At 36.5% G+C, this 13,177-nt stretch overlaps 1 protein-coding gene across 1 annotated transcript in view; it reads right to left on the minus strand.

Annotated features, from left to right (window-relative positions):
* rnf213a (ring finger protein 213a) overlaps positions 1-13,177 on the minus strand; it is a 194,609-nt gene that overhangs the window by 99,109 nt on the left and 82,323 nt on the right. Inside the window, exons 49-56 of the mRNA NM_001353835.3 lie at positions 11,040-11,236; positions 10,834-10,956; positions 9,789-9,899; positions 7,618-7,860; positions 7,464-7,539; positions 3,483-3,517; positions 3,246-3,346; positions 2,891-3,047 (exon numbers count right to left, since the gene is read on the minus strand). Of these exons, the coding sequence (NP_001340764.1) occupies positions 2,891-3,047; positions 3,246-3,346; positions 3,483-3,517; positions 7,464-7,539; positions 7,618-7,860; positions 9,789-9,899; positions 10,834-10,956; positions 11,040-11,236 (1,043 nt within the window). The remainder of the gene's footprint in view (positions 1-2,890; positions 3,048-3,245; positions 3,347-3,482; positions 3,518-7,463; positions 7,540-7,617; positions 7,861-9,788; positions 9,900-10,833; positions 10,957-11,039; positions 11,237-13,177) is intronic.

Genomic DNA, 13,177 nt, shown 5'->3' on the forward strand with positions numbered 1-13,177 from the left:
CTTATGTCATCGATGATGCGACTGTTACCTCAATAAATTAGGAAGAGAAGTGCTCTCGCTTACTACATAGGAGATTGCTTTAGTTACATTGTTGTGTAATATTTTAAGTCTTTTGGGATGCGATGACACAGTCAAATATTTTGCTGAACAGATCAACCACTTTTGACACTCAAATATTTTCATGAAAGTTGTGCTGCACATATTGTGAGCTGAAGGTGCTAAACATGCAGCCAGGGGTTATCTTTAAAAAAAAACTATGACAGTTCGCGTGCATTAAAAAGTAAGAAGGATTAATAAATCCATATGAAACAGTCCCTTAAAAGTGACATTGCGTCCAGGGCAGGCAAACTGAACAGCACCCAGGTGAGACACGGAGCACTCACACTTGTCAAACAAACTGGGGATATGGGGTCAAACATGCGCGGGCACAATTCGGATAGCCTAGTGTGAGTACACTCTTAGTTTATTGTTTGTTTACATTCACTAAATAAGCAACTGTTCCCAAAAGTTCTGACCTTGTCCAATTATGTTATGCGTATATCATTTGAATGCTCTGTCGGATTATAGTCAGTATCACATCTACAAGGAAATCATTTGCAATTTACAAATATTATTATTGCTAATAACAAAGGTGTTGCTTATGTTGTGTTGCTATTTTTTAATACAACTGCATTTAATCATCTTGGAGGACTTTCAAAATACAGTGAAGTATTCAACACGTCACCATTTTTCTCAGAAAACATATTTCTAAAGGTGCTGTTACTTGAAATTTTCACCAGATGTTGATAACAACTAAAGAAATGCATATATAAAAAGAAAACAAATCTAATTAGTTTTCAAATTAAGTTAAAGAGCACATATTATGGGTTTTTGAAAATTCCCCTCCATGTAGTGTGTAACACAGCTCTAAGTGAAGTGAAGTATCCAGCTAAGGCTTAAATCTGTTAGTGTACAGTGTTTAAAACGGTTGATTCATCTATAAAAGAGTCGACTCATAGTGCTTCAAACGAGTCGCCTTGATACCGAGTCATTAGGTGTTTCGCCATGACGTACGAACGAAACCAAGTTATTTACGTGCACGCGCAAACCCGGGAGATTTCAAACCTGAGGCCCCGCCCTCTGACGCAGTAACGCAGACACATGCACACACACCCACAAAAACACGCACACAAACATGCCGGTCGATTGAAGTCACACTGCAGATGGATATTATCGAGCCTCTACCCAAAGATGAAACCTCAGCATTATAACCAAGCAGTTGGAAACTACTGGAAACTTCTGCAAACTACATGCTACAAAGAATACTTCATCAGCGTTTGTTAAAGGAAGGATCAGTAAAGATTAACTTACTGATGGACGTCAGGATGGGTTTCTTCCTCCATTTCTCAAGTGTAAGTACGTGCGATTAAAGTTGTTGCCTCGTTGACTCTAGCTTGCAAATGTATTTAGTTGTGATTTGTTACTTGTAACCGCGTGTACTGTATCAGGTTAACTGGCTATATTCTCTTATCGCGTGCAAAGTCACGCGACACGTGATGCTTTGTTTACGGAGCTCCGTGGACAAGGGTAGTGTGTGTGTGCGTGCGCTGTCGTCCGGAGGTATGTGTGTGTGTTTGTGTGTGTGCGCGCGTTGTCGCCCGGAGGTGCGCGGACGATGGCAATGTGTGTGTGTGTGTGTGTGTTTGTGTCTGTGAAAAGAGCAGAGTGAGACAAGCTTGGATATCTCCTCGACAGTTTTTGGAGTTTTTGCTCAATAAAATAGTTAGTCGTCTGAATTTTCAAGTTCATCGACTGTATTTACATTTACCCACTGGCAGCTAAAATCCACGTCTACACTATCGAGTGTGTATGAACTGTGATTACTTTTATATTGCTGATTAGCTGTTGTGCATTTTACTCTCTGACTGAAGGCAGTCGACCAATCGCAACAGGCTGTCATTGGTCCAATCAGCGCAAATTAGTTTCGCGCTAAGGAGGGGTTTGGGAACAAATAAATCACTGGACGATTCATACGGGAGTCGCTGGGATAATTAGGTAAAAATAAATGCAGATTATAAGACCATGAAAGTGTTTTTTGACCTTGCATGCATATTAGACTGTTGTTGGAGACCCTTACAACCAAGATATGACCCTATTTCATGTATAATATGGGCTCTTTAGGTGTAATAAAATTAAATGTCGAACACATGAAGAAAGGAAGGTGTAAAAAGGCAGTGAAAGCCCAGACAGCAGGTAAAATCTCTCAGAAGTTATTCAGTAATCTTCTGCCCTTCGTCAGTGTAAATTAATATTAGCTGCTTCAGTCCAACCTCTACATTAGCAGGATAATGAAGATGAAACTAGAGTGAAAATTTCACCAAGACAATGATTCAAAACGCAGCCAAGGAAACTCTCAAATGCTTTCAGAGAAAAAAAAAAATCAAGCTGTAGAATGGCCCAGCCAATCACCTGACTTAAATCTAATAGAAAATACCAAATAGAGATCAGTTTGGATAGACGAGACCCACAGAACTTCAATATTTTTTACACTCTATTGAAGTCTGTGAAAAATCCACACTTAGGGCGTAAAAAGTGGCTGATCTGTTCGGTGAAATATTTGACTGCATGTCACTGCATCTCAAATGATTAAAACAACATAGCTAGGCTCCAATGCAATGTGAGTGCGGGCCATCGGGGGAGTCGGGAGGGGGGACAAGCGTGCTTCGGCCCAGTTTAGGGCAACTGTACATAGTGTGAGTACGCCCTTAAGCAATGCATGCCATTTTTATATTTGGCTTAGCAAAGCTGGAAATTTGAAGGACTTGTTCCAGATTTCTTCTGGAATGATAAGTCGCTAATGTTCATGGCATGTTTAAAGCATAATTGAATCAAGATATATGGAACGCAGTACCTGTGGATTGTTCTGAGTTCCTATCAACATGGACATGTGTGTGAGCAGTCTGAGAAGAGCGAAGGGGGCAGGTGACATGTTCTTAGTGTCCTGCATGTCAGGGAGGTCACGACGTTGAGCATCACCCAGAATGTGTCCAGATTGAGTACGATCCGCTCTGTACAGATAAAACAATTACCTCAAAATAAATTCTTCTGTTTGAGGAAACATACAAAATAGACATCTCTCAAACAATGTCATCTTTGCATCTAAAATGACTGAATAAATGACACCTAATGAGTATCACAACTCATGACTTCAAGTAACGTGTTACCAATACAAGAGGAAAAACACATTCACTACAAGAGTAACTTACTGTATTTGCATGGCTCGGAAACCATCAACAGGTCTGTGGTTGGAACCACCTATTTCTGCATCACAGTCTGGACAGCGACTAACCTCCATAGGTTGACCACACTGGAAAAATGTATGAAATTATTTAGATTTTGGGAGAAAAAAACATATAATTTTCTAATTAAATTTAATTCAGTATTATATACAGTACATGCACTAATGGTAAACCAAATCATAGCAAATAAGTGACATGACCTACCTCACCAACAGTGCATGGATGACCATTAGGACAGACTGTTAAAAAACATCAGAGATTTAGACTGAAATAGAGATCGTTTTATTTCAATGTAGAATGCCTTGTCAATGTCAAAAACATTTCAAATTGTATGTTTAAATTGAAGATTTCAGGAAATTTTCTGGAATGACAGGATTACTGGATCTTATTTACAAATGTATTTGCAGCTTTTAATGTACCTTCACCTACGTATTCAAATAGTAAAATCAAAACATTCTTTGTGTCTTTTTGAATATCCCAAATTCAGTTTAGAATATGTCACATCACAGAACTTTGATACAGTATAGTTTGCGACCGTTTAATGTTTTGTTGTGAGTAATTGCATAATCGTAATCATAAACTGTTTTGATAGGGTATTCCCATGTCATAGATTTAATATTACTCTTGTAGTAACATGGTAATGCAACAGAATGCCACCGTTTAACATTGTATTTCTGAAAAATTGGATGACTAATAACCTTTTATTACTAAATTCAGATTAAAAAGTTACTTATTATACCAAAAACCTTACACACAAAAACTTGTAATACTGTCTAACTCTTGATGGATGTTCATTTTAGTCCTTGGGCCCTATCTACCTACCTGTGGCAAGATGTGTACTGCGCGATTTATTGCTTATTTTAGACCAGCGCAAGCCTCATTTTCACATTTTGCACCACGTGGTTTAAATAGCAAATCCATTTGCGCCACTTTGTGGACTCATGGGTGTGCCAGTCTAAGAAGGAGGTGTTTTAAGGCGCATTGTTGGTGCGTTGCTATTTTGAGGAACTGAAATAGATTGTTCCATTGACCAACTAAAAGCTGGTCTAAAGTCCAGCGCAGAGTGCGTTAGTTGTGAGCCTATGCAAGTCCAAATGCTTACACATTGCTTTATACACACAGGATGTAGAGCAATACACAAAAATCTTTACATTTGGGAAAAGAAAGGATTAAATTATACAAAAATTATTATTTTCTACATAAATATAAAACCACTAGCTCCATGCCATCTTTATCTGAGGGGGCTTTTTTCAGTTTATTCATGACAATTTACATTTGTATAATGTTATTATTATTGGCAACATTATTTATTAAATGCAAATGTTTAGATTTGTCCACCAATCAGGTTTTAAAGGCGTATGCATCACCATGTGGGGCATAAGAATAGGACGTGTGTTTAGATATAACAATAATAATTGACCACACTTCGTTATTACTGTTCATTTATTAGTTTGCTGGAAATTAGAACTGAATTTAGAAATAGTTTTGAAACAAATCTTTGCACTTAACAAACAAAATTAATTATGTAGGCTAATGGATGTCTTCAGTGGAGTGGGTACAACACAGTTTCCTTATCCACGAAAGTAAAGGAGTAAAGAGTAAAAGTAAAGTAGAGGCCGAATGGAGGAGGCTCATTCTTTCTCCTTGCGATGGTTTGTTTAACAGTTTTCTCGCTAGAGAAGCATTCAGCTTTACAAAGTTGGCCATGTAAACAGCAAATGCACCATTGCGTGACAACTGACTCTTAAAGGGAATCGGTGATGAGACTCTGATTGGTTTGATGCACATTATGCAAAACACAGCCATGACTCATTAAGAGAATAAGCGCAACCCTGTTAGACCATGCGCCATGGCGCAGATCATATTTTTCCATCCTTAAAACAGCAAAAGTATATTCGAACACAGCCTTTATACTTTTGCGTCATACGCTTTAGACATTGTGCCTAAATTGTTAAAAGAGAGCTCCTCAGCTTCAGTCAAAAAATTTGGGGTGATATTTGATAGCACCATGTAATTTAAAGGCCACATTTCAAGCATCTGTAAAACTGCTTTTTTATCTTAAGTGTTGATAATTCCACATATGCTATCAACATTTAATGTGGAAAAACTTATTCAGGCTTTTATGACCTCTGGGTTAGACTACTGTAATGCATTACAATGTGGTTGCCTTGTAGGCCTAACTAGCAATAGTTTAAAATGCAGCTTCTAGAGTGCTTTCTAAAATTAAGAAATATGTTCATATTAGTCTGATTCTATCAGCATTGGACTGGCTCCCTATTAAACATTATATAAATTTTTAGATCTTATTATGTTTGCTTGAGAAAGCCAACATACTGTTATACTACTCTGTCCTTGAAAACAAACGTATCTCCTCCTAGGCCGTTCATGCCACAAGGCCCAAATGTGGTCAAAATGTGCCTTCTGCATTCAAGATTGTTGCTATATCTCCTCATGCCTATAAAACTTATCGTTTTTTAAAATTAAAAATGTTAAATATAAAATTTGTATAACCCGGGCATATAAAAAAATGATACAAGCCCCAAATTTGGCCAAAAGCTGTATTTAGATGCGTTAGATTTTGTTGCTATATCTTTAACGTTTATCAGACTTATAGTTTTTCAATAAATAATTTTTTAAGCATTATTTTTCTCAAAATATGACTTTATTTTTGACTTAAACTCCATATTTTTTACTGATATGGCAAGCCATTTTTTGCATGTATCACTTTCACACTTATTAAGCCTTGTATTTTCAAAAAAATACGACAAGCCATTTTTACATAATGTTCATTCCCTTAGTCCCTTTATTAATCAGGGGTCGCCACAACGAAATGAACCGCCAACTTATCCAGCATTTGTTTTACACAGCGAATGCCCTTCCAGCCGCAACCCAACACCAGGAATACACAATGTTCAAGTCCAGTTTTTGACACTCATAAAGACTGTCATAGAAACATTGGGGTTGATTTAGATCACTCATATTGCCAAGAAGCTTTGATGTATCATCACTAACCCGTCAAATGTCCCCATAGCAATAAAACAGTATAACCTAGCAACCATTTAAAAATAGCAATATCTCTACATCAGAACATCGTAGGGACCTGGGCATTGGCTTGTTTGACTCGTGCTAGCAAATGGGACCTCCAGTGTACTATGCATGGTAACAATGATAATGGAAGCCAAGTGCTAATAACGATTCGCTACATGCTATGAATGATTATCTAAATGCAATATCATATGCTAGAAATGCCTACTAAGTATTAGCATTTGATAAAACATGTACACGAGCATTGCCATTTAGCAACTGCTTAGCAACCACCTAACAATGCCATAAACGTTTTAGCAACTACCTAGCAACCACTTAGCAACCGCCGCCGTGCTTTCTGCCAACTGCCATTCTCAGTTCTAGCGCAGTAACGTTGGCTTTCTCAAGCCAACATCAAAGTTTATCTATGAACTTTAGGTTCTAGTTGACGTTTTCCTGGTGTATTATGGCCCCTCACGACCACTACTCTCAATTAATTCTGGATAATTAATTATTCCTAGAATATCGAATTCGACTGTAGGTGGTAGATCCTTCTTATATCTGGCACCTAAACTCTGGAACAGTCTGCCTGGCACAGTTTGGGAAGCAGAAACACTCTGTCAGTTTAAATCTAGATTAAAGACACATCTCTTTATTAGCAAACACCTAAAACACAAATGCATAACTTTGAAATCCTTATTCTCTAAAGGATTGTTAGGCTGCAATAAACAGGGCAACCAGAGCCGGGAACATTTCCCAAAAAGGTTGGTCTTCAGTGGATCGACCTTAAGCAGTGGCGTTTGCATTACACTGATCTGACCTACACAGAACTGAACATTAACGGTGATATTTATACTAAACTGAACTGAAGCAGTTTTAATTTCATTACAATTACACCAGCATTCTACACTTCTCTCACCATTACCTGAATTGCTGGAACATTCCACAATTTAAAATATTATGACTCTCTATTTTTCATCTGTTAAGCTGCTTTGACACAACCTACATAGTAAAAAGTGCGATAAAAATAAAGATGAATTGAATTGTATTGAATATAATTTAAAAAATCTAGGTTTGAAAGCCACAGAGTATCATCAAGTCTTAAATTCAGCATGATACTGGCAGATTCTATAGCATCACAGATACAAAAAATCCACTTACAGTACCACTGAAGGTGTCCCATGGCCTGCTGGGCAACAGCCAACATGTCATCAGGCATAGTTGGGATAAACGAAGCCTGTTGAGAGAACATGACAAACCGTGACTTTAAGATCACCATGTGTCTTCATGATGCTGTAGCGTGAAGGGTTTATACCATCATGTTGTTTGGAGACAACGCCAGCTTCTGCAGTGGCTGTAGTAAAAGCAAATTTCCACACAGAAGGACAGCTGCCATGTGAATTGTGACCTCCACCAGTGAAAGATCTCTGCTAGGCATGTGTGGTCGTACACGCAGAGCACCCAGTTGATTCCTCACCAGCTTTTCAGCAAACGCTTTCATTTCATTATTGACGAAAATGGCAGAGTTTTTGATGAAATGTTCAAGGCCAGCACAATGCTACAGAAAACAAAGACAAATTGCATATCAGATATAGGTATTCAAATGTATGTGTGTATATATATATATATATATATATATATATATATATACATTAGTGCTGTCAAAATTAGTGCTTTAACGCATGTGATTAATTTACAATATTTAACGTGTTTTAAAAAAAATTAACACATTTAATGCAGTTGCATTTTTTTTTTATTTCCTGTTGTGCCCGACGTGTGTGTAACGTGCAAAGAAATATGGATGCGACCAAGAAAGCGCTTTTTTGAAGGAAAGTTTCAGTATAAAATAATGACGCATCACCAGGCTATCCAGCGTTTCCTCCAGAGTTCCATGTAATTTCAGGTGTTTTATTCTTAATCTTTAGACTTTAACTGCAGTTCACTCTCATTCAGCAACATATTGATCATGGCCCCGTGACAATTATTGGATAAGAATATGCAGTAAGGACTGCTGGAAGAGTGCTGTTTTAATGGAATTTGATAGCGCATGCCGAATGGAAAGAAAAAAACCTCCACATTTTGTGACTCGGGTGATCCTTCAAGGTAATCAAAAATCGCTGTTTACATGGTAGACTCTTAACCATGTTACAGTCAGAGCATTGGTGTCCATGTAAATGTACTCAGTGAAAGTGCCAGTTAATGTCGCAAGCTGTCAAATACAGCCCATTCCTCTGCCTTTAAGTTGATTCAATGCGCCCTCAAATGTTAACTGTTAAGTTTGACGCATTTCCCCCCTTACATGCAACTTTTGAAAAGCGTCTGCTTAACGTTTTTGTGTCAGAATCCTTGCTTTTAAAACACAGCCATACTTTAGAACACTTAGTTTAAGCAAATCTGAAGAACACGATTGTGCGTGTTGATGAATCTGAAGGGAGTCGCTCACCGGGTGCGCTGTATTGCACCTGTTGGGCATGTGTATGCAAAGAGCATAGATTCTAAGCTCTTTAGTGTATGTGTGCGTGTGGGTGTTTCCTAGAAACAAGAACAAATGGCAAATGTCCGTATCCCTCAAAGTTGTTTAGAATTAAATGTTTAGAGATGGCGTGACCAAAGTCCCTATAAGAATTCTATAGTCTTTTGTGTGAAACAACGCATACCTGTGCGTGCTTTTGATGCTTCTTACGTCCTTGTCGCAGCAGCAGTGGCACCAAAATTAGGCACTGAAATTGATTCGGTGCTTGTGAGAGACTATTCTCACTCTCAGTTCACATCATTCAAAAGAAAAGGTCCACATTGTCCCCCGATAATGTCAACAGACTGGACTGTCTGTAGTAGTAGTTGGCTGAATACTAATAAGTACTAAGCAAAAATGTTTCTACTTTATAATTAATGTTCTCAACTCTCAGCAATACAACTTTTCAATGCCTGTATTTTGGAATATTTTGAAGTCCACTTAGAATCCAACATTTTCCAGAATCCACATCAGAATTTTTGTTTGTTAATGGCATTGATTGTTTTGAAATTCAAATGGCACTAACATGCCTGTGTTTTTATTTCTGTAATGAATATGGGTTTCAAGCCAACAGTTTGAGGATCTTGAAATTTGTTACAGGTATGTTGGTTACATGAAGAAATCTTCGTCACAAGTTAGACAAAAATTCTGATGAACAATTATATTTTGAATTTAAATAGTTTCTTTGTCTCGAATTTACATTAATTTTACATTTGAATAGCCAAAATGACACGTTCAGCCGTTTAATTGTGATTAATCATGATAATTTGCAAAAAAAGTGTGATTTATTAGTTAATTTTTTTTTAATCAATTGACAGCACTAATATATATATATATATATATATATATATATATATATATATATATATATATATATATATATATATATAGATTCCAGAACACAATATTAATAAAAAAAATGGTTGTGAAATGTGATTTTCTTTTGGATTTGTAGCATATGTTTGTACTTATACCTCAGGTTTAGGGTGCATGTTGGGATTTCCAGTTCTGTGCAGGGAAGTGACTTCTCTGAAAAATGCCATTAGCACATAAACTGCTTTCTTCATGGGTGTGCAGTTGCAATCCTTCAAATAAAGATGTTTTAAAAGGCCTGTCAGTTAGTCAGCACAGTCAAAGCAGTTTAGCAGTTCAACAAAATTGGGGATGAAAAATAACAAGTATTTAATTTAACATATTTAGCCATTTTATTACAATGTTTATGTAAGGATTTCTTAATAAAAAATTATGATAATGTCTGATTTTGCAATGTCTGATTGATTTGCAAAGTAAAGCTTAAATTCTTTGAACCCCCTTGAATTCGTATTTAAACTGCATTTTAGATGTGCTAACTCACACCACTGGTTTCTTGATCATGTTTATTTAGTTTTTTTCTCCAGTTATGAAGAAATTATTTAATCAATTTCCTCCAAAATGTGTTTAGGCATGAAAACTTTGTGAAACCAATATAAAAACGACGGGATCTTTCCATAACAGTTGCCGTCGCCCTCCTATGCAATCCTCAAAACAGTCAGTTCATGTAGCGGCGCGTGACTGTCAGCTGCTTGCTCCATAGCAATAAATAGACTGTGTTTCCTAAATGGCTTCTGTATGCGATTTAAAGAGTAGCAAAAGTCTGGGCTTTGGGTGCGTGTTTGAACGGTTTGAACAGACATATACACGTAACTAATAATAGTAATAACTTCTAAAGATATCAAATTTAGTCTTGATTTTATTTCTTTGTAATAGCTATTAATTTTAATTGTTAAAACTGTTTGTTTTTCGAATGCATACAATTTATTTTATCCCTTTGTAAATAATAATACTAATAATAAAACATCTACTTACCGTTTGACTGTTTATTTAAATTTAAACAGCTACAGATGATCATATATTTAGTTATTTTAACAAAATATTTATTATTATATTAATTTGGGGATTTTGGGGGTGGCATATGCCTTATTTTCATATCCCAATGTTGACAGGTATGGTGTGTGCGTGTGTGAAGAAGTAAACAAATACCTCAATGGCTTTCTGTATTCCGTTGATGTGTAGGTCTAGCATGAATTTGGCAACTGCGTCTCTTATAGTTTTGTAATCTGCTCCGCATGCTAGATACTGGTCAATCTGACTATCATCTTGGTTCTGTAAGAAACAGATTTAGCAGCTAAAGCACAAATACTTGCGACTAATATCAGCATAATAAACTTAAATGAACTCAAACCCACCATCTCAAGAATCTCCTGGGGAAACAGCCATCTGTACGTTTCCTGCAGGAGAAGGTTCTTGACACATTCAACCCCTTGTAGACTGCAGAGTTTTCTGATGAGGTAAACCCTGTACCAGTCATTCCTGCTCTGGCGGCAAAGATTAACCACGTTGTTCCAAAACGCTTGGATAAAAGCCGAAGGATCATCATGTATGCCTAAAATAAGAGAAATAATATCAAAATTAACAGAAAATTCTTTTAATTTGTAGAAATGGAATACTGAGCACATCATACGCTCATAGCAAACTAACGGTAAGAGAGGGTACTAATATGCAGCTGCTATGGAAGCACCCAGGTTGACATCAATGGAAAGGCCACACTCCAAATGTCGAAGCAAATGGTCAGACTTTCATTGAAGATTAGCAATAACAAACACATTTTTTTCAGAGGATTAACTTGCACTGTAGGGCTGGGCGATTTTTCTGATTTTTTTTATTAATTCGAATTTACGTTCTCAGACGATTTAATTTTGAATCAAATCGAGAAATCACGATTTTTAAGATATATATATATTAACGCTGTCAGAATTAACGCGTTAATGCATGCGATTAATTTTAAATAATTAACGCATTAAAAAAAATTAACGCAATTAACGCACGCAGGTTTTTTTACTTCCTGTTGTGGTAGACGTGTGTTCAACATGCAATAAATGTGGATAAGACCAAGGTAAGACCAATGAAGCACATTTTTTGAAGGCAAGTTCCAGTATAAAACAATTAGATACATCACAGGTTATCCAGAGTTTCATGCAATTTCGGGTGTTTCATTTTTATCTTTCGACTTCTGTTGTAAGTTGATACCGCATGGCGAACAGAAAGAAAATCCTCCGCATTTCGTGACTCGGTGTTTCTTTAAGGTAAGGTTCCTTTTAAGGCTACACAGTAGAATTTTAAGAGTATAATCCTAATCAAATTAAAATCGGAGTATTGGTGTCTTACGTAAATGTACTCAGTACGTCTGGTGAAGTCGCGAGCTGTCAAAGACAGGGCATTACTCTGCCTTTCAGCATAAGCCCTCCAAGTTTAGCTTGTTTCCTCAATAAACGCAACGAAAGCGTATACTTCGCGTTCTTGTGTCAGAATCCTAGTGAAATACAGTAATACTTTAGGCCGCTTAGTTTAAGCAAATTTGATGAACATGATCATGCGTGTTGAATCTGAGGGGAGTCGCTCCAGTATGGAAGGCCGTTGGGGCCAAAACGTCTGCAGTGCGTTGTGTGTGTGTCTGTCTGTGTGTGTGTCTGTGTCAGGCCCGTTAAGGGGTGTCAGGGGTGGAGTGAGGTATCTGAGTAGGGGTGAGAGGGGTGTGCAATGTATTTAACGACCGGTTTGCAAGAAATTATCATTCATTTGCGGGCCTTTGGGAGTCTCTGCGCACTTGCGGGATACTCCTAGTCTTAGCAACTGAATGAATGTAAAGGAGGATTAAGCAAAATTGTTTCTACTCTATAACTTATGTTCTCAACTCACAGCAATAAAACTTTACAATGAGTGCAACAGTTTGTATTCTATAGTTTATTATTATAATTTTTCATTTTCCATATCTGCAATTCCTGTATTTTGGCATTTTTTTGCAGTCCACTTAGAATCCAACATGGAAATCAATGTTTTCTTTATTGGCATTGATTGTTTTGAAATTTAAATGTCATTAACATGCCTGTGTTTTAATTTCTGTAATAAATATGGCTGTCATGCTAGGATCTTGATGGTTTATTGTGGGTATGTTGTTTGCATGAAGAAATCTGTGTTACAAGTTAAACAAAAATTCTATTAAACAATTATATTTTGAATTTAAATAGTTTTTGTTTTGCGTTTACATTAATTTTACATTTAAATAGCCAAAATTACAAGTTTCAGTATTTTAAATGCGATAATTTTTTTAAAAAGGTGTGATTAATTAGTTACATTTTTTTAATCGATTGACAGCACTAATATATATATATATAAATATATATATATAAATATATATATATATATATATATATATATATATATATATATATATATATATATATATTTAATACATTATAATGGCACCAATGCGCTTTGGTTCACTCTGTATGAAGCAGGAAGCACACCAGAAGCGCCTCTCGCCGAC

Source organism: Danio rerio, chromosome 3 (genome assembly GCF_052040795.2).
Source record: "Danio rerio strain M-AB ecotype USA chromosome 3, GRCz13ab, whole genome shotgun sequence".
Lineage (NCBI taxonomy): Eukaryota > Metazoa > Chordata > Actinopteri > Cypriniformes > Danionidae > Danio > Danio rerio.